Source organism: Anguilla anguilla, chromosome 6, assembly GCF_013347855.1.
Source record: "Anguilla anguilla isolate fAngAng1 chromosome 6, fAngAng1.pri, whole genome shotgun sequence".
In the NCBI taxonomy this organism is placed as follows: domain Eukaryota; kingdom Metazoa; phylum Chordata; class Actinopteri; order Anguilliformes; family Anguillidae; genus Anguilla; species Anguilla anguilla.
The window spans coordinates 11,235,742-11,254,452 of NC_049206.1; the positions used below are offsets into that span (position 1 = coordinate 11,235,742).

Genomic DNA, 18,711 nt, shown 5'->3' on the forward strand with positions numbered 1-18,711 from the left:
TATGCAATCCTCGAATATAAATCTATGAAGATCATGCAATCTTGATTAACAGGAATGTGGTGGAAGAAAACAAATATACATGTTTAAACAGTAGCTAAATGTAAAGCCTAATTAACATGCATCAATATTTACTTGTGTTTCAGAATTCATATTCAATTTTATGGTATCGCCCTGCAATCAGACTTCCAATCTATTCAGTGTACTTGGGATTACACCTTGGTACATGACTGAATATATGACCCTGGGCTTGTGGAATTATCACAACTAAGTAATTACGATCATTTTAGAGTTGGCTTAGTTTTATTTAAAAATGACCATGATATCTTTCAGACCTCACGGAATCTGTTGGTAATCTGACAGAGAACAGCAAGACTTCCCGGACTGAAACAGACATGACAGCCGGTAAATGCAGTGCCATTTCTGAAACACCACTATCAGTCCACCCAGCACTGGAACACAGTAACCCTCCTTCAACTCTTTCGGAAGAGGCCTTCACACCCATGTGTGGGAAAGGCTATCACAACAGGCTTCCTCCTCTTAGTGGTCAGATTATTTTTTTCAGTATTAACAGAAAACAGAGCCAAAGCTCATACGCCGGGCAATTACAGAAAACAAGTCGCTGGTTTAAAAAAGCCGCATTGAAAGGGAATAAAAGTGCAGTTACATTGCGAGGGTAGTAATTAAGGCCCGGTCAATTGAGGACCCCATTGGGACCATTTCATCTGTATCTCTGATTTCAGATTGCTGGTGGGCTAGCGAAAGAGACAGCAATCAAACAACCAGGCTGAGCACGATGCTGGAATGGGTCTAAGAGGAGTACGCCCATCGAAAAATCGTTAAGTTACACAACGGTTTGACTAACACTGATGGGTCTAATTGGGGAAAAGTTACTAACAGGGGCTATAAAAGCCATTCTGCAGAGCAATTATCAAGGAAAAGAATAATTTGATTAGATACAGTATGTATGTTCAAATGTGAAATCTTGCAAGTGGAGACTGTAACAGTTATTTTAGTGCTTAGGAAAGCCCAGATTTTTTTGTATTGTAATTGAGGCAGACATTGTACTGTAGCACACAGGAGCTAATGTTTGTCTTGTTAAGTTGAAATCTGATCGGCAGGGAAGCGCAATTTGTTCTGCGGTAAGGAGGTGAAACTCCTCAGGGGTTCTGCAGTGTGGAGGTTCCACTGCTGGGCTCTTCGCTTGGCAGCCTGACAGACTTGGTCACTTCTTATTCAATTTCTTTCATCATAAAAATAGCTATTACTGTATGCAGATGGATCTCAATTGTCAAAAAAACTGTCCAGATTTGCTTTTGTACATTTATAACAGAGTGAATTAAAAGCATTTAAAAGCACTCCCGATAAGTCTTATTCGTGACTGTTTTTACAAATGAAACTCGGAGAACATTTGACCCATATGTGCTGTTTTTTTTAGAGAGAGCCTGGTCCCCGGGAGGAAAGGTATTTCAGATGAAAAATCCAGGTCTGAAGCAGGGAGGGCAGATGGGAAAGAACACAGATGGAAAGGCTCAGCCAGTGCGATTCTTACATTCGTGGGGAGGCCAAAGCAGCTAAGCTCAATGCGCTCATCATGGGCTCATCATGGGCTCATCACGGGCTCATCATTACGAGCAGTAAAGCTTAACTGTAGGTCCGCACCCCCTCTTTACACCCGGAGCTAAATTACTATGATGTAATTTGCAGACCGTGTGATTTAATGTGTTCATATCCATCTACGTGAACCCAGCGGTATGTTCAGTATCTGTGCTTATTCACTCTCTTATGGCTGAAAGAATTTGCTTTGCTATTGAGCTCTGGGTGACGGGGATTGGACGGCATGAAAACAGACAACGCAGTAGAGCTTGTTCGTATCGTGAAATGTTATCTGAGCACGGCAAAAGGTAGAAAATGCTGGAAGTTCAAATGATGATGAGGGCCCCAGAACCGGCAGCAGGACCACCGGTGGTCTGTCTCCCAGTAAATCACACCCTCCCTTGAGTACCGAGCTACGGCAGGCAGTAAAACAGGCGTGTGTCGAAGGGCCTATCCGAGTACGGGGGGGGGGGGGGGGGGGGGGGTTATGGAGACGCGCTGACGTACCCAGTCCCCGGCCGGATGATTGTCTCGCCTCTCGCCCCCTGAATGCGAAGGCGCTGGCTTGTAAATCTCCCGCGCTTCTGAAGCGCAGATTAACAAAGTCGGAGCCGTCCCGGGTTCCCGCGGAGCTGGGGGGGGGGGGGGGGGACGGGGGGGCGAGGGGGGCCCCCGGGGGAGATATTGCCATTCATCCCGGCTTTATAAGAGAGAGATGGGCCGGCGTGATAACCCGCACCTTTCAAGGAGAGCCGTGGCGGGGGGGGAGGAAAAAAAAGCAATCACGGAGAAGAAAAGGTGAGGCAGGAGTGGAGAGTGAGGAGAGGAGCAGGCAGTAGGCTGGGGTAAACAGAACAGGGGAGTGCATGGTACAGAGAAGCACTTTCTCCACCCCCATTCCAACACTTATTGCAATTTGTATTTTCGTCCTAATATTTCAGCTTGTTCTTCCCCCTAGTTTGACTCGGCATAAGTTAGGTCAGAATAATGTTCACTGCGTGAACTGAACTGTGTTCTTGGCTATAAATAACTGTACGAAATAAGCGTTGTACCTTATCGAACTTGTGTTATGTAGTTTTTCCATTAACCATGATATGCAGTTTTGTACGTTGCTTTGGATAAAAACATCTGCTAAATAACTGTAATGTAATGTAAAAGGTCTGAGGGGAAGAAACCGTGTCAGGATTACTCTCAGAGAGTCGCCTGCCCATATTTATGCGCAGAGATAAATAAGTAACCATCATATGGAAGGAGGATTAAGTAATTCAGTCAGGGAAGGAATACAGTGTATCTGTGTCCTTACCAGCTCAGTGGAGGCCAGGATGTAAGGAATGGGATTTGCGTTCAGTAACCTGCTTCAAATTGCAATGATGCCAAAGTCCCACCCTAACATACTACAAACAGAGTTTTTTTACCTTCTTACTCTTGCTTTTTAGAAATTAGTGTGAGAATTTTAGATAACTTGTAGACCATAAAAATATATAAATAAATAATACAATAATAATTATAATAATTATCATGATCATCATTATCATCATCGTCCTTATCTTTATTTATTAAGAACTTCTTCAGAGCCCTTTCCAATTTAAAGATGTTTGTTCAAATATAATTAGGATTGAAAGTTTGAAAACTAACTAATGACAGCCAACACTTCCTTCGCCTGACATTTGGCATCGGCAGCAGGGCGGTCCTTGATTGGGAGTCAGACGCAGAGATGATGATTGGGTGGGAGCGAGTGTTTACACGGCGTTGCGCGTTGCGCTCCAGATGTGCGCGTCTATCCTCAGCGCTGGCCAAACGCCACAGAGCCGCAGACAATGCGACAGACGCCCCAGACAGAGCAGCGCTGTCAAATGCAGCTGGGGGGGTGGGAGGGGGGGGAAGGGGGCGGGGGGCGAGGGGCTGAGTTTGGCAGCCCACAGCCGGCTTTCACGCCCGTAAAAAAAGAACGCGCGCGCAAAAAAAAAAAAAACGGCGCTGCCATCAACATTGTTTCAATGTCATGTTTGCCACATCGCCAGCTGCCAGCGCTCGGCGACATTCATCAAGCCGCGTTGAATGATTCTGCGCCACTTTCCTGCCGCTCATTAGTGCCCATTGAATCGCAAGGAAAAAGGAGAAAACCTTTGTAAATGAGATTTCGGTCTCATTTATTTTTTATGGGCCATAAATATAAACAGCGCGGAGCTGCTTGCCAATATTGTGTGATTTCAACCGACGCGACATCACCCTTCTGATTTTGGAGATTCAAATGTCATCGCAGATTTCCATTTTGCAATCTCAAAAGTTATCATGTATGTGCATACTGTATCAGCATACCCTGGGCCATGACTGTGACTAGGCCACAGAGTAATGCATTTTTGTTGTTTGCTACAGTACAGAGGAATGCACAAGTAGTGTTTGAGTTCCAACTCTTTGATTGGAACCAATATCTTTCCCCCACAGTGGTGAATGGTCAAATGGTAGAATGCAGTTTGACATTTGAACCAAAATATGTCAAGCAGTGACAGCGTTTCAAAGCTCTACAGACTAAGTCACTCATTAAGGTTAGCTTTGCTTGTTGCGGAAGGCCTCTATTTAATGACAGACAAGCTCGGGTGCGCTTTGCGCTGTCATTCGCTGTCAGTCCGTCACATGCTCTTAATTCTTAATGACTTCTGCCGTCAAGCCTTAAATCTGGCCATTTGCTCGATGCACCTGCACAAGTGGGAGGGCTGGAAGCCAGTCGGAGGCTCGGAGCGAGCGCCAGGATTGCAGACAACAGCTCACCGCTGGAAATAGCTGGAATTTCACATCCTATTAGCCCAGATCATAAAGAGGCTAAGTGGGACAAAGCTGAAAAGCTGGAAAGGTGTAAATATGAAGGTGGAGGGAAAGGGAAAGGATCCTCTACAGACTGGTCCACTCCATCTCCATTAGTAACGAGACAGCGGTCCAGCAGGTCACCATTAATGTGTTCTGCAATGGGTAATGCGTGTGCAGTACGGCTGCGTTTCTGTCGGAACCGTGGGGCCTTTGTGCCGTGTGTTGGTTGAGTAATGTTTAGTGAAACTGTCAACCCATGCCCTTCACTGAGTGCAGCTCAATGAGATATTCACAAATTAATTTACCGTGTGAAACAATAAGATTTCTCTTCCTGTGCGGCTATATCATTGTGAGGTGGATCCATAAGGCAGTTTATTGACAGTACATGAGTGAACACAGCAAGACAGTGGTATGGATTAAATAGACTTCTGTTCATACAGGAGTTCATGTTTTGAGTTCATAAACACTATTTGTATAGTAAATACTGAATTTATGTGCTGCAGAACTTACCACCACTACCACCGAAAGATGAACACTAAAGCGTTTATTTGTCTGAGTCAAGGTTAATAACAAATGATGATTGAATCCAGGCAAGTGTGTAGAACAGAACAACTGCACCACAGTGTTTGCATAGATTTTTTTTACAGTATTCAATTACAAGAAAAATTGGAAGAACTTTGGCATCTAGTCATTGTGTCATGTTCACTTAATTCTATTCGGTAGACAGTAGATCATAAATAATCCATGTCATATTTTTAAGAATCAAACATGGAGTCAGAGCAGAAGAAAACTATTTTCTCTGGGTTAGTACTTTGTGTGCTGCCTCATTTGCATCAGGGATTAGGCTAATTGTCAACACAATTAGCCACACTGTAAATATTTAAAGACTAACCGTGTGTGAATATGAACTGATTTTCTATTGTTTTTTTAGTTAAATAGTCAAAATTTTTATAGTTTAATTAAAAATAGCTATTAAGCCTGGCCAAAAATCTTGTCCGACTAATTTTGCCGACCTTTAATTAATACTTCTGCTTCCAATACGCGGGTAATCTCTGGGGAAACACCATTGACATAAGGACTTATTGCAGCAAGATTACACCAAAAACACAAATAATGGCTTCATCATTCTTTATCTCAGCGTGGAAGAAAAACTCATCAATCAAGACTAAATGGTTGAAAAGTGCCACAAGCAAAAACAAACCAGGGAAGATAAATGTTTTCATGCGGCGCATTGATCCTTTCTCTTTCCATGGCTCTGATTGCAGAAGTAGTCCAATATATATAAGTTCAATATCCAAACTCTATCGAACGATAACACGCGACCAATCGATATTTAAACTTGGGAGATTTAAAACGATCATTCCGCGCTTAAAGGAGCACGAGTAGCTCTGCTTGTGGCTCTGTGCAGGAAATGCTAATTCGGCCGCCTATTTCACCTACCTGAGAAACACCCAGAGGAACGCGGCGGCATGCAAATGAGGGGTCTTTGTGAGACGCGCTCGCTGAAATAAAAAGCCCTCCGCATCCATAATTACTCCTCGGCCCTGCGTGGGATGGCGGGAGCCGAGGGGTAATAATGATGGCGGGAGCCGGGAGCTTTGCTCGTTTGTCCGTGCGGCGAGCGCGTGAGGGGACCGGAAACGCTGCGGCTCGACATTAAACCCCCCCCGCCCCCGACGCTTCCCTCCCCACCTCACCGCCGTCCGCACGAAACGGGGGCTGCGTTTCATAACGCCCCCCCCCCCCCCCCCCCCCCGCCTGTTCCCATCATGCCATATCCCCCCCCACCCCCATGTCTTCTCAGCAGGGCAGACGTGATTTAGCGTTTTTCCTCTGCTGGCCGATGAGGCCGCGTGGCCCTTTCAGGGCGAGGAGAGGTCGCCTGCGAAGCGAGGTGAAGAGAGTGTCGCCCGGGTCGCCCGGGCTGCAGCCGCGCCGGCGCTTAACACTGCTCGCATTCTGGAGAGCCTCTCGCGCTCCAACTTCGACCCCCCAGGACAGCTCCGAGGGCACATTCTGTATGTAGAGCAAGCCTGAGCATGCACACCCCCCCCCAGACACCATTCACCTTTATTCATGAGTACAAGCGCGAGCGTTGCGCTAAGGGCGGGGTCGCTGTTCCCCTCAGGAAGCAGGAGCATGGGGAATGTAGGGGCCAGAGCACGCGCATCAGAAACGGCGCCATGCGCGAGCGACAAACGGGCCGACGGTCTGGGGTGAGGCGAACGCCGCGTTTGCTCGCCGTGCAGCGTTCCTACGCCTGTTCCAAAACATCGTCTGCCAGAAGGGCGGCTACTCCAAATACCGTAATCCTGCCTGTCCTACACGAAAGGCCGGCACGCTAGTTACTCTTTAATTAGCCGTTAGGGGGGGTGAGTCAAAAGTTTTGATTCCTGTTTTGAAGAGTTATAATTGGCTTTCACAGTGGCCACGTATGCCGGGCCAGGAAATAATCCCCTCCTTCTCTGCTCCTTCTGTCCCTATTAAGTCGGAGCTTGACAACTTGAGACTCATTATAACTTTTTTTCCCCTGATGTGAAGGAGGGAGAAAAGATCCTGCTCCTCAGTCCCTGGTCCCGCCGCTCCGGCGGCAGAGGGAGAAAGAGGAGAGCTCTGCATGTCATGTTCTTCTAATGGGCCTGATGTGTCATCCTGGACGCCCAGGAGATCATCACTGATTAAGGGTCAAGAGTGATCTACACTAACAAGGACCCTCTGTTCGGAAACTACGTAATTGGTGTCTACCGCAACCTTCTTGCCACCCCCCCCCCACTCTACCCCCCCACCCCCTCGCTCAAACCACTCAGGCAGTTCACTTCCCCGAGTAGCACTTTCACCACATACCGCCAGCCGGCATTTCTGTAAGACACGACCTGACGTGGCTTTCTAGCTCTTCTGGGTTGCTCCTGCCACTAAGATTGTGAGTCTAAACTTCACTGTGTTCTGTTGGTCAGTTTCCATTGCTGGATGGATACAACCACGAACTGACAAAATGAAATGGGGGACGGCAGTAAGCATGAGGAGAAAATTAGACACGTTCCCATCTTTTTTATACCAATGTTGTATGCCATTTTGGTTAATGTGATTCATATTTTACAGGAATTTCTTCCAAATCGTATTGATCAATGATAACGTGCTTTGTGTGACTGATGATGTAGCGCACTTTCATACGCTGAACGAATGGTAATGTTCTACTCTACAGTGGGTAAAATCAGCAGGCATTATGGGGCACAGTCGGTTTGTAGGCTCGGGTGTTCCCGAATGTGACGTTTCGGCAAGCCATCCGCAGACAAACAATTGCTCATAACAGCTCAAAATTTGACTGCGTTTCAACTGAAAGATGCAGAACGTCCAGGAAACCCTGTTTCTGCCCTCTTACCAGGCTATTAATGACGTATTTTAAAAATTGAAGAATCTGCAAATGAGTGAAAAGAGTGGTGAAGGATATGATGAAGGATAGAAGAAGCTGGTACTTGCTGGTCTCTAATAAAACCTTTAATCTTTTACCATCCTGGATATGCCATCACCATGAATTCATTCTTAAACAGACTCATATTTTTGTTTGATGAACGTTATGCAAGTCACCTCAAGAGTCATGAAGTACACTTCACTCATAATGGAGCAGTAATCACAGGGACTGACCTCTGACCCGAGCCATGATTACAGTGAAATATTAGCCTCTATGGAGTATTCGCGGACAGCAAGGCAACTGAATTATGGAACCTTGAGATATTTCTTTTCATTAACCATAAGAGCACCGTACGTACTGTGCAGCTACCAAGCCGCCAAACTTGGCGTAAAGTATAGGCTGTTGGTTATAAAGTTCAAATAGGACCCGAGTTCAACGTGCAACTAGAAAGCTGCCTCACAAATGGCAGCTTTTACCTGACGGCGTTTAGCGAAAACGTCCAATTCCCTCCGGCAGCTGGGCCTTATTACGGGATGACAGAACGCTCCGGAATGAAGCCGTGATTTGCGAGTGTTGTGATGGCACGCGGCGGTACGGGCGCGCTGGCGTAAATCTCGCCGCCGCGTGCCGTAATGTACCGCGCGCGCTCTGCCATTGTTCTCCAGCGTCTCTGATGGCTCCACCGCCGCCGCCGCCGCCGCCCGCGTACTCGTACTGTACATCTTTATATTTTCTTTTTCTTTTTCTCCTCCCCCCCCCATCATAAGTCGTATTTGGTTTCAGTCCGAGCAATAAATCCCACAAAAGAGAGCCGTGCAGGTGTTTTCTGTCCTCTGATCTGATAAACTGTCGGCCGCCTCCCCCTTCCTCCGTCGCTGATAGCATCGACACGGGGCCCCGCACTCAGAGCTTACCAGCGCAGAGGAGGGGGGTGGGGGGGTGGGGGGGCAGGTGGGGGGTTGCTTGAAGAGGATGCTGGGGGGGTTGGGGGGGGGTGTTGGGGTTGGGGGTGGGGGGGGGGGAAACCTGCTACGGCAGAGATTTACCGCGTCGACAGGACTGGTGATTACCAGGTTTAAAGGCCAGCTCAGATTGATGATGCCGCAGCTGACACCTTAAAGGTCAGTGGCTCTTCGGGGGAGACATCTCTTTGTGCCATTGGAGAACGGCGGGGGGCGGGCGGGCAGGGGGGCCGGGGGGGGGAGTGATGGTGGTTGGTGGTGATTGCATTAGCTCTGCAGTTTTATGCCACATTCATGATTCTATAACTATAAAGATGAGACAAAGCGGCCACAGCCTGCATTTTAATAGCCTCCATCAGTACCTTTGTTGTAAAGAGCCGGCCATCACAGGACCCGAGGTGCTGTGTCACCAGAGATAGTGCCAGCCGATTTTTCTACGCTTGCTCCTGTTTAGTGTTTGAGTATGCTATTCTTTTCCTTATCCCACCAGCTTGGGCAAGATTGACTAATGAGGGATCAATCTGACTGGCCAGAAGCTTATGGATCCGCCCATTTTATCTGTCAGTTAGGGGTGGTGGGAAAGTGGTGCACTTTACTCTCACACTCAATGAGACTTTCTATTTTCTGTTTCGCCAAAGTTTCAAACAGGCCTGGGTCAAATAATGTATTTTTCTATGCTTTACTGATCTAATCTGGTGTATTGGAACCAGTGAAATACTCTCAAAAAGTGCAAACCCCGCCTTATGGTCATATTGGCAGGCTCAATTACACCAGACAAGATCAATAGAGCATAGAAAAGTAGTTGAATCCAAAACAAATACGTATTTGACCCAGGTCTGGTTTCAAAAAACCCCGTGCGGCCCTGTAAAACATCATCTGCAGTTTCTTTTAGTAATAATGATCAGTAATAAAAAATAAAAAATCAGTAATTAGAGCTTGGTATTTATTTGAAGTTTTTCCCAAACAGTCCTTAAGTATTTTAAAATGAACCCTAGGGAAAATGTTATGCGGGAAGACCTAAGCATACAGCATATCAATGACCCTCATTGACTGATAGCAAACGCTCCTTATATTCAAACACAATCTTTCCACCGGCTTTTATCCTCCTTAGTATCCTCCTGTGTGTCTATTAAAAGGGCATCAGGTACCTATTCTTAAAAACCCTTTAATCTATTATATATGAGCTCCCGGCCCGCTCTCCCCTCCTCCTGTTTGAACTATAATAACCACCAATGCCCTGCAATTTCGCCAATGCACACCAATCAAATTAAATGGCCAATTAGTGACAGGCTTTTTCTTTTTAATTGCTGAATTTCCCTCCTCCTCCCCCTCTTCCCCCCCCCACTGCCCCCACTGCAGCAATCTCTGAATTAGAGTAATGGATTCCAGGGTTTGCCTTTGAATAATTTCCGGACCTCGTTGTCGTTAGCAGTTTTATTGAGTGCCACGAGCCTCAGCGGCACCTGGGGGCGCATCGTTTAGGAAGTTCTCTTACGTTCCCCCGCACTGCCCAACAGGTAAAGAAAGACGCCACAGTCACCTCGTACCTCAGGCCGATTTTTACCTGTGAGATGGTTTTTTTTTTAGATTATTTGAAAAACTTTTCGGGCGATCGGCAGGAAGTCCAGAGCTCGAAGGGAAGTGATGTCGGCGAGCAGCGCTGCTGGACTTTTTTGTGCACAGGGAGAATGACAGGCACTGTGTCACCTGGACCTCGAGGCCTGGAGCCAAAAATAAACCGGAGGAAAAATAAATCTTTGAGTGACCCCGGGAGGATCCCGCTGAAACCCATTACTTACAGCTGGCCGCGCGCTCGCTGCTCCCACTCTCAGTCAAAGTTCCGCGCTAAAAGTCCATCTCGGGCGCCGGTTGATTTAGAGCGTGAAACGGACAGAGCTCTCGTCTCCGCGGTTCTGAAAACCGCCGTGCAGATGTGCCGTACAGATGTGCTTACGCCATTTTTCAGCGTGGTTAATGGCATGGTTACCTGTAGACCAAAATCGTGCGAAACCCCAGAAGCAAAAAAAAAAAAAAAAATCATTTTGCAGTTCCTGATCACCCTGACAGGATTACAGAGTTCCGTTTCTCAGCAGTCCCAATTTCTGCACGATTGACATATTTCCTAATTAGCTCGATATTAATTGATGCATGCATGCTTCGTGATAAAATGAGCAATGTGCTTTTGTATCATGGTTGGTATCAATTCCTGTTTCACTTCAATTCATAAAATCATTTTAAATGTAATTAATCAATTGAAAAATCCTCAAAGAACATTATAGGCATTTTTTCCACTTGTAAGTTAATTTTAACGCTTAATTTTGTCATTATTGAACTAGAATTGACACCGACCCTGATGTGTGTGCGTTTCAACCGTATGTTCCCAACGATTTTGTATCATGGTGTAGAGGGAATCCTGACCCTGCCACTGGCTGGAGGTCTGTTGGGGAAATACACAACTGGCCCCAGCGTTGCCCAGGGAGCATTGCAGTCAGACTTGGCACCTTGGAATTGACACTACTCCTTTCCTTGCCTCATCACACAATAGCAACCTGGTGAACTGGGCACCTGCCATCCATCTGTGCCAGCTACACCTGCAGGTTCCCCCAGTGCAGCAAGCGTGCAGAGTCGCTGTCGGATCGCAGAGTGGAAAGAGGCTGTGTCTGGAGTGCCGTTTGGAGGATGCATGCACTAGTGAGTCAGGACGCTGCAGCGATGGGACACACCGACAGTTACAAATTATAGATGGGAAAATCTGGTGGAAAAAACTATTAATCATATTCATATAGAGTTTTGTAGCATGCAAAGGTATATTACAGGCATGAGTGTGTGAGTGAATGGTGTGTGTGCCCTGCGATGGACTGGCGAACAGTTCCTGCCTCTCACCCAATGCATGCTGGGATAGGCTCCAGCATCTACCATGACCCTGACCAGGAATAAGCAGGTACAGATAATGGATGGATGGATGAAACACTGTAAAGTTATGTTCGAGCTCCCATTCACAACAGTTGCAGTTTTACCCCCACCAATGAATTGGTGTGGTGTGCAAAACATGTAGACTGCATACACAGCGTTACACAGTTACTGTGACATGTTTAAGATATTTAATGTCTTTATCTGGAGTGTCAAAATGTCAGTAGTAAATGATCAAAAAAGGATTCTACTGTTGAAAATGACCCTGACCCAAGGTACAAAGTTCCCAAAAAGATCTGAGTTTCGCAAGTGAAGACAAATACAATTCAGTTCTTTTCCTCAAGAGAAGGTAAACAAATGATTAATCTTGTTCCCCTAGTTCTGTCCCTTCTACCCATAAATCATTATTCAATAATATGTGGCTGTGGCATTAAGGAATAATCCATCTCCAGCACACAAATGTCAACATTTCTTAATGCAATGAATGGCTCAGCAACACTGACATTATTGATGACAAGCACCTCGTGCGCGATCGCTGATCCTTCAGCAGTCTGCTCATTTGAAAGCGCTGCCTCATTGGGAACCAGTGGCATATAAGCTGAGGAAGCATGCTCCTCCAGTCTTTAATTTACTTTTGCCCCGACGACGCTTTCAACAGGGGGGAGAAACATCATGAATATAGCCCTTTCTTCAGAAAAACACAGCTTCCGCTGATGGAATTGCTAGCCGTGAAAATGTTTGCCGTTTATTGGAGTTCACTGGACTGAATGATAACAGAGTAGGACAGGGCAGGTATATACGCTGGCCTCAAGTACCACAGGCTCAAGTTCATATTGTGCTGCCAGATTAGAGTGATTTTCATCTGATCCCATCCCAGCACCTAATTGAATAGTCTTTTTAAAACTTCTGAAAAGGCCCGTTCAAGTGCTGTCTAAAATAGATACGATACAAATCAGCAGGCTTCTCTGGCTGTCTTCAGAACAGTACAGCACATACCCAAGATGACATTTCACAACAATAACTGTGACACATTCATAAACAGAAAATTAATTTTTTGCATTTCAACGGACACACTGTAGGACTGGGAGAGACATGCTCCATTTGGAAATGCATGCACGTACATACAGGTGTCCACTTTCCATGAAGATTTTGCCAGTAAAATTGCAGGCTAAACCATAAGGGTAACTTTTGAACCTATCAATATTAAACATAGCATTATGCCTATGGAAGATTACGCCTATATTTGAATTTCAAGTCTCTTTGGTAGCCTAACCTGATGGGTAACAGTGGTTTACAAAACTTGCACTGTTGTGCTATAATGCTGAGAGGGAGAGTGTGGGACTAGGCAGGGCACACCCCTGCTATTTTGAACAGCCTGGGAAGTTTTCAGGACCCTGGACAGTTACATCATTGAATGTTTTGCATCTTCAAAAAAAAAACCCTTTCAGCCAGAAAGAAGAATCACTTTTGATAAACCTATTTTGGGCTTGCTTTGTTTTGTTCATTTCCGCTTTTCATGTTTGGTAGAACGATTGCAAAAAGGACATCGGTCAATGGAAAACTCCCAAATTCTTACTTTAATGTCACTGCATAAGACAGCATTTCCCAGGTGCATATAACAGAAGTGGCCAAAACAATGACCACTGAGTAGACTGGAGTGACCAGCATCAATATGTGACTTAACATAACATAGTAAAAAAAGAGAGTAGGAGAAATTTTTTTTTAAATTATATAGTCAATAATTTCTTCACAGAAGAAATGTGTATTCAGAAACGTTGCTTATATACCACATATTTTCAGGAGAACTTGAGACTGAGCTGGCTTCTTCTTTGGTAGCCTTTTAAAGTGGCTCAGAGGCGGGTGCAGGTGCGACCAGAGGAGTCCTCGGGGTTTGTTTGAAAATGCGCCCCAATTAGTCTGATGAGCGTTCTGACACAGGTGGACAAGGAGGGGCTGCTCATCTGCACATGAAACGCATCGGGAGGCGACCGGGGAGGGGGCCGCGCGTCCTCGCCGGGCTCTCCCTCCGCCCCCTGCACCCCTCCAGGTGTATTTACCCTGGCCCCGCTATCTGATGCTTTGGCAATGCGCTGGCCCTGATTAAAAACAGCCGCCGCAGATGCAGCTGGGCCAGATCTAATTGAATTGGGAGGCAGCGTTGTGGATCAAAGACGGCGACGCAGACGCCTGTGGACGGACCACCGGCACGTGCGGAAGCACCTGCTCCTTTTGCCGGGCGAGATTTATTCATGGAGCAGACAGCCTCAGCCCGGGAAACTTCCCCCTGCTTATGTCTGACTAACAAACCATTTATGCAGGTGGATAAATAGACTGATTAAAATTTTTTTAATTTTTTTATCCTTCGCCCATTTTTCTTCCCTATTTGGAATGTCCGATTGTATTCATCAGCGCTCGTTGCTGCAGGCTTCGGTATTGATTGGGCACAAAGCAAGCGCATGATGTCATCGGCCACTTTGCATCGCACTGCGAGTGTGCAGGCTGGGCTGGAAGGCACTCCACAGGTGGGCCTCCAGGCTGATCTGATCAACCAGCAGGGGTCGCTGGTGCAATCCCGACAGACCTAAAAACTTCCCTTCCCCGGCGACGCTGGCGGCAGCTATCCATCACCCTGCGGGGCTGGCAGCCACAGTTGGAAATCGGCGCGTTCTGGAACCGATACCAGAGCGTGGGGCCGGTCCAAGCAGTAGAACAGTGGCTTGACTGGATGAGCCTCCCAGTCAGTCAGGCTGATTAAATGCAACTGTCAAATTGGTGCTTTGTCCGCGACCCACAAACCTCTGGGAGCGAGTCGAAAATACAAGTCTTCTGATAAGAGGAAAACATTTCAACAAATGTAGAAATATAAACAGAGCATTTATTTTTTATAGCCTTGTGGGGCTATATTATATGTTAAATGCCTGTAATGCCTGTAATATTATAAGTGTTCTAACTGTTTTGAAATTCACTTTTAATCAAATGTATCTGATTAGATTCAAGTGAAATGAGAAATGCTGAAAAATATTCAGAGGTCTGGCTGCGTGGACCTGTTCACTGGGTATTTTGTACACGTGGTAAAATATTCATATTTCAAGAGCAAAAAGAGCAGCCTCATCTACAGGCATCAATGCAAATATCCCACTTGTGCCTTTTCTAAGATGCCTGGCTACAAGGCTCCTGAAAGGTACTGTACGGAAAAGTACCGCTGTTACTCAAAGCAGTCTCCTTTACGACTTTACACAAGAAATGTATTTTTAAGTGCTCATCTTATGCACTTTGACTATATGGCTTTACTGAACTATGGCCTCCCGGGAAATGGTAAGAATGCCAGAGAGCAGAAGCCCATCCTTTCAGAAAATTATCAACATCTAAATATTTCATGTGCAGCCCATCCATTATATATTTCACAAAGAGACATCCGTGGCACTTAGGGTGCTTAGAGTTCCAGATGGCTCAGAAACACACTGTTCTGAGCACGAGGGCTTATTTCAGATACAGAGCTCGCTGATTTAATACCGGCCCCCTCTTCCTCCTCCGTACAGCCACATGTGCGTCCACACCACCCAGATTCCCATAAGCCTGAGTCATTTCAAATGTAGCTTTTATGACAGTTATTTGTTAAATGAAAAAAAAGAAAATGCTGGAATGCCGTTCCCCTGAAATTTCCGTCACTCTCTGCACCGACCCTCAGCTGAGTGCCCATAGACCTTGGCCGGGATTCAATTCAGCAACAGTCCTTAATTTGTGACTGGCAAACATATTAAAGTGTTTCCCTCACAAAAAACAGTTTGGCAGATTGATTTTGCTGACTGTTTAACTCAAACCCCAACTCAACGAGGAAATATAAATGCAACCACTCAAATATAATACAGTTGTTGTTTGAGAGCATTTATGATGGCTCGGGCTACATGCATGGTGGAGCGTAAGCGTCCAGTTGTCCAAAGACATCATCACAATAACTCAATAAGAAATCCATACAGAGCACTCTCCAGCACTTAGAACTCTGGCAGCCCCCGGGTTATTGTCAGCTCATCAATGCCAGCCGGTTTGCCACTAAAAATGAGATAATCACTGAATAATCTGCACTTGGTCACTTTTCCCCCCAATTCTTGATGGGTGTATGAACAGAGATAATTCAAGAATGGCGAAGAGGATTTGCGAGGTCCTATCACTCTAAACCTGTGGGGAAATTCCGGAAGCTTTATCGGTCGCCCATTTAAACCTTTCCCAGGGGCTTCTTTTGTGTTCTAGCCTGAGCCTCTCTTGAAGACAGATTAGCATGGAAAGGCAAGTGCTGGGTAAGTTATGACAAGTTGTTAATTCTACCCCACGAGTTGGATGGAGAAAGAGGTACGGGCTGTTTGTACTGCAGTTGTTCAGAGGGTAGGCTCTCCAGTTTTAGCCATGCAGTCGTACTGCCGATTCCCTGCGTTGGCTGGCAGTGTCCTCAAAGTGACCACAAAACCAGACATTTGCTTACTGCCGCATGATTCAGAAAGCTGACAGCCACTGAATCATTTTCCGGAAATATGCCAGTGTTTCCTGTGCAAAGCGTTAATGTGTTCCAGTCAGCACTGGCCCACACAGATGCTCACAGCCAGGAATATGGACAGTCTTGCCAAAAAAAAAAGGACTGTTTATATCACAGTACAGAAAATCTAATTCGTTGTTCACTTTCCTCTCTGTGACACCTTGAACACCGTATCATGCAGAATGTGACCATGATCTCCACTATCAGGCTTTTGCAACACATCACCACTTATTTGTCTGAATGCCAGATCAGCATAATATCTGCACACTACAAACGGCAATCTAATTTGTCTTTGTTTAGATGTTCTATACAAACCAGAAACAGCTCATCTCTTACAGCACTGTGTAACAAATAAAGCACTATGCTAGACAGCTATAGGGGATGTATGCTTGTGGTAATTGCAAGGGTGTGCAAGGCACTTTAAAACAATATCCAAAATTCTTCATTTTGATTCTGAGGTCGATAAAGAAATAAATCCAGCGAATACAAATGATAAACAAAAGCCAGTATTTTTCCAAAGGGCATCAAATCACAGTGATAGCGCTCTGTACCCGTTATTGACAAGCAACCTGTCGATTGCCTGCGCTAAATACCCAGCTTCAAACCAAAGCTGTCGGGGGGTAAATAATGATTAATTTAGTAAAGGACAGGTCGTCAATACAGACTGCCCAGGTCATCTATTTAATTCCAATAAGGGACCAGATGTTTCAAGCTTACCTTTTGATCGATGATGCTGCTGTATCCCTGTAAAGTTGATATCTGCGGTTTTTGGGGCTTGGCATTTGTTTTGGCGGGTTCTTTCTGTCCACTGTCCACATCGCTACGATCTCTTGACGCGTTGTTGTAGCTGGCGTTGTACACGAACAACAAGCTGGTACACATGGTAATCACTAGAAACACAGCCACGCCATGCCGCTACAACAAAGAAAGTCGGGACATCAGAAATTAGCAATGCCATGCACATCAGTGGAGAAACAAGTTGCAAGAAAGACTATATTCTGTGGACATGATGTGCAAAATACTGATGTGTAGGCTACAAAAAGAGAAACCCATGACACCTGACCAATTTTTAAGACGTTTGCGTTTCATAAGATTAAGTATTAGCCTATAGAAAGCTTTCATACCGTGAGTGCATACAAATAAATACATACATGGAATATGCTCGCAAGTAAGCCCCCCCACACCGGGGTCTCTGCAATACATGCAATTGTTTTCAAATATAACTTGTCAAACCCTAGTGATTCAAGAGTAGCCTATTGGTGACATTATCAAACAAAATATCTTATGAAAACCTAATTTCTGTACTACAGGTGGGTGACAGGTTGCTTCTCAGAAACCATTTATTTATTTATTTATTTATTTATTTATTTATTTATTTATTTATTTATACGTTAACATTAACACATGTGACTCATCCTTCTTTGTTGAACAGATAACATGCAAGTAGGCTATGTAAAGCTAACGCTCAAGCTTTTGCGAATAGTTTTTACTAGCCTTACGAATTTTTAAATTGAATTAGTCTATTGACGGAAGGTTTAGCCTAAGTGTAAGTTGTGAAGTCGCAAATGCACGTTAAATCCCCGCTTCGTCTTTCTGATTGTTAATAGTTTAAACACTGAGCTACAATTTTCATAAAAGCAATCAACTACACCTGTGCACTAATGCGAAATTCGGTTCCCAGCCAGTAAGCATTTCAGTGCACTAAAACAAGTATCCATATCATTATTATAATTTACTTTCCTTTGTCACGAGATGCTATTGTGTTTGGGACTGCAGGACACGCGATAATCCTAAAAACGATGAATTATGTGTAGCGATACTCGGTGGGAGACTATCTGAGCCGTATAATATTTCACAAAAGTATCACAAAAACTGTTACCATCGGTGTCTTCATTTTGCGGTGCGCTCTGCTATGTCCACAAGTCTTCACATGTAGGTCCACTTCTCTTCATAATACGGTACATCTCCTCATCGCATCCTCAGTCCGGCTGGAGCACAGCTGATGCGTTAGGCAGTGTATCGCTGTTATGTCAGATTACCGTTCGCACGGGTATGGACTAAACCTATTCTCTCACTGTAATGCACAGACTAAGAGCGGTAGGCAGATGTTGCCATTCGCTGTGGTCTGCATGGTCTTAAAGTGCACTGTGTTTTATATTATACTACGGATATCTTAAACAATGGAATCTACATTTTACAGCAATTTACACTCCGCCGAATATTTTTTTGTAGTTATCTCCGAGTTTAAAATATTTAGAATCGTGCTTGTAAAATATATGGTGTAGCCTACTGGCATATAGACATTACACATTGGCCAGTATTATATTGGTGCGATTTGGCAATATGTCGATCATATTTAACTGAACTGTACCCTACAGTGTTTGTAATTAAAATACGAATCTGCAATGGTAACATTAATACGTTTTAAGTCGTCACAAAGACGACTCAATCTCTCGACATCAGAAGGTGGCAATTAAATCTTTTTTCCTCAAAACGACTAAAAT

The 18,711-nt window shown here is 45.1% G+C and overlaps 1 protein-coding gene across 1 annotated transcript in view; it reads right to left on the reverse strand.

Annotated features, from left to right (window-relative positions):
* Positions 1 to 18,310, reverse strand: part of st6galnac5a (ST6 (alpha-N-acetyl-neuraminyl-2,3-beta-galactosyl-1,3)-N-acetylgalactosaminide alpha-2,6-sialyltransferase 5a) — a 32,548-nt gene extending 14,238 nt beyond the window's left edge. Inside the window, exons 1-2 of the mRNA XM_035423528.1 lie at positions 18,087 to 18,310; positions 16,925 to 17,122 (exon numbers count right to left, since the gene is read on the reverse strand). Coding sequence (XP_035279419.1) covers positions 16,925 to 17,122; positions 18,087 to 18,101 — 213 coding nt within the window. The 5' untranslated portion in view covers positions 18,102 to 18,310. The remainder of the gene's footprint in view (positions 1 to 16,924; positions 17,123 to 18,086) is intronic.
* Between the last annotated feature and the right edge of the window lie 401 nt (positions 18,311 to 18,711).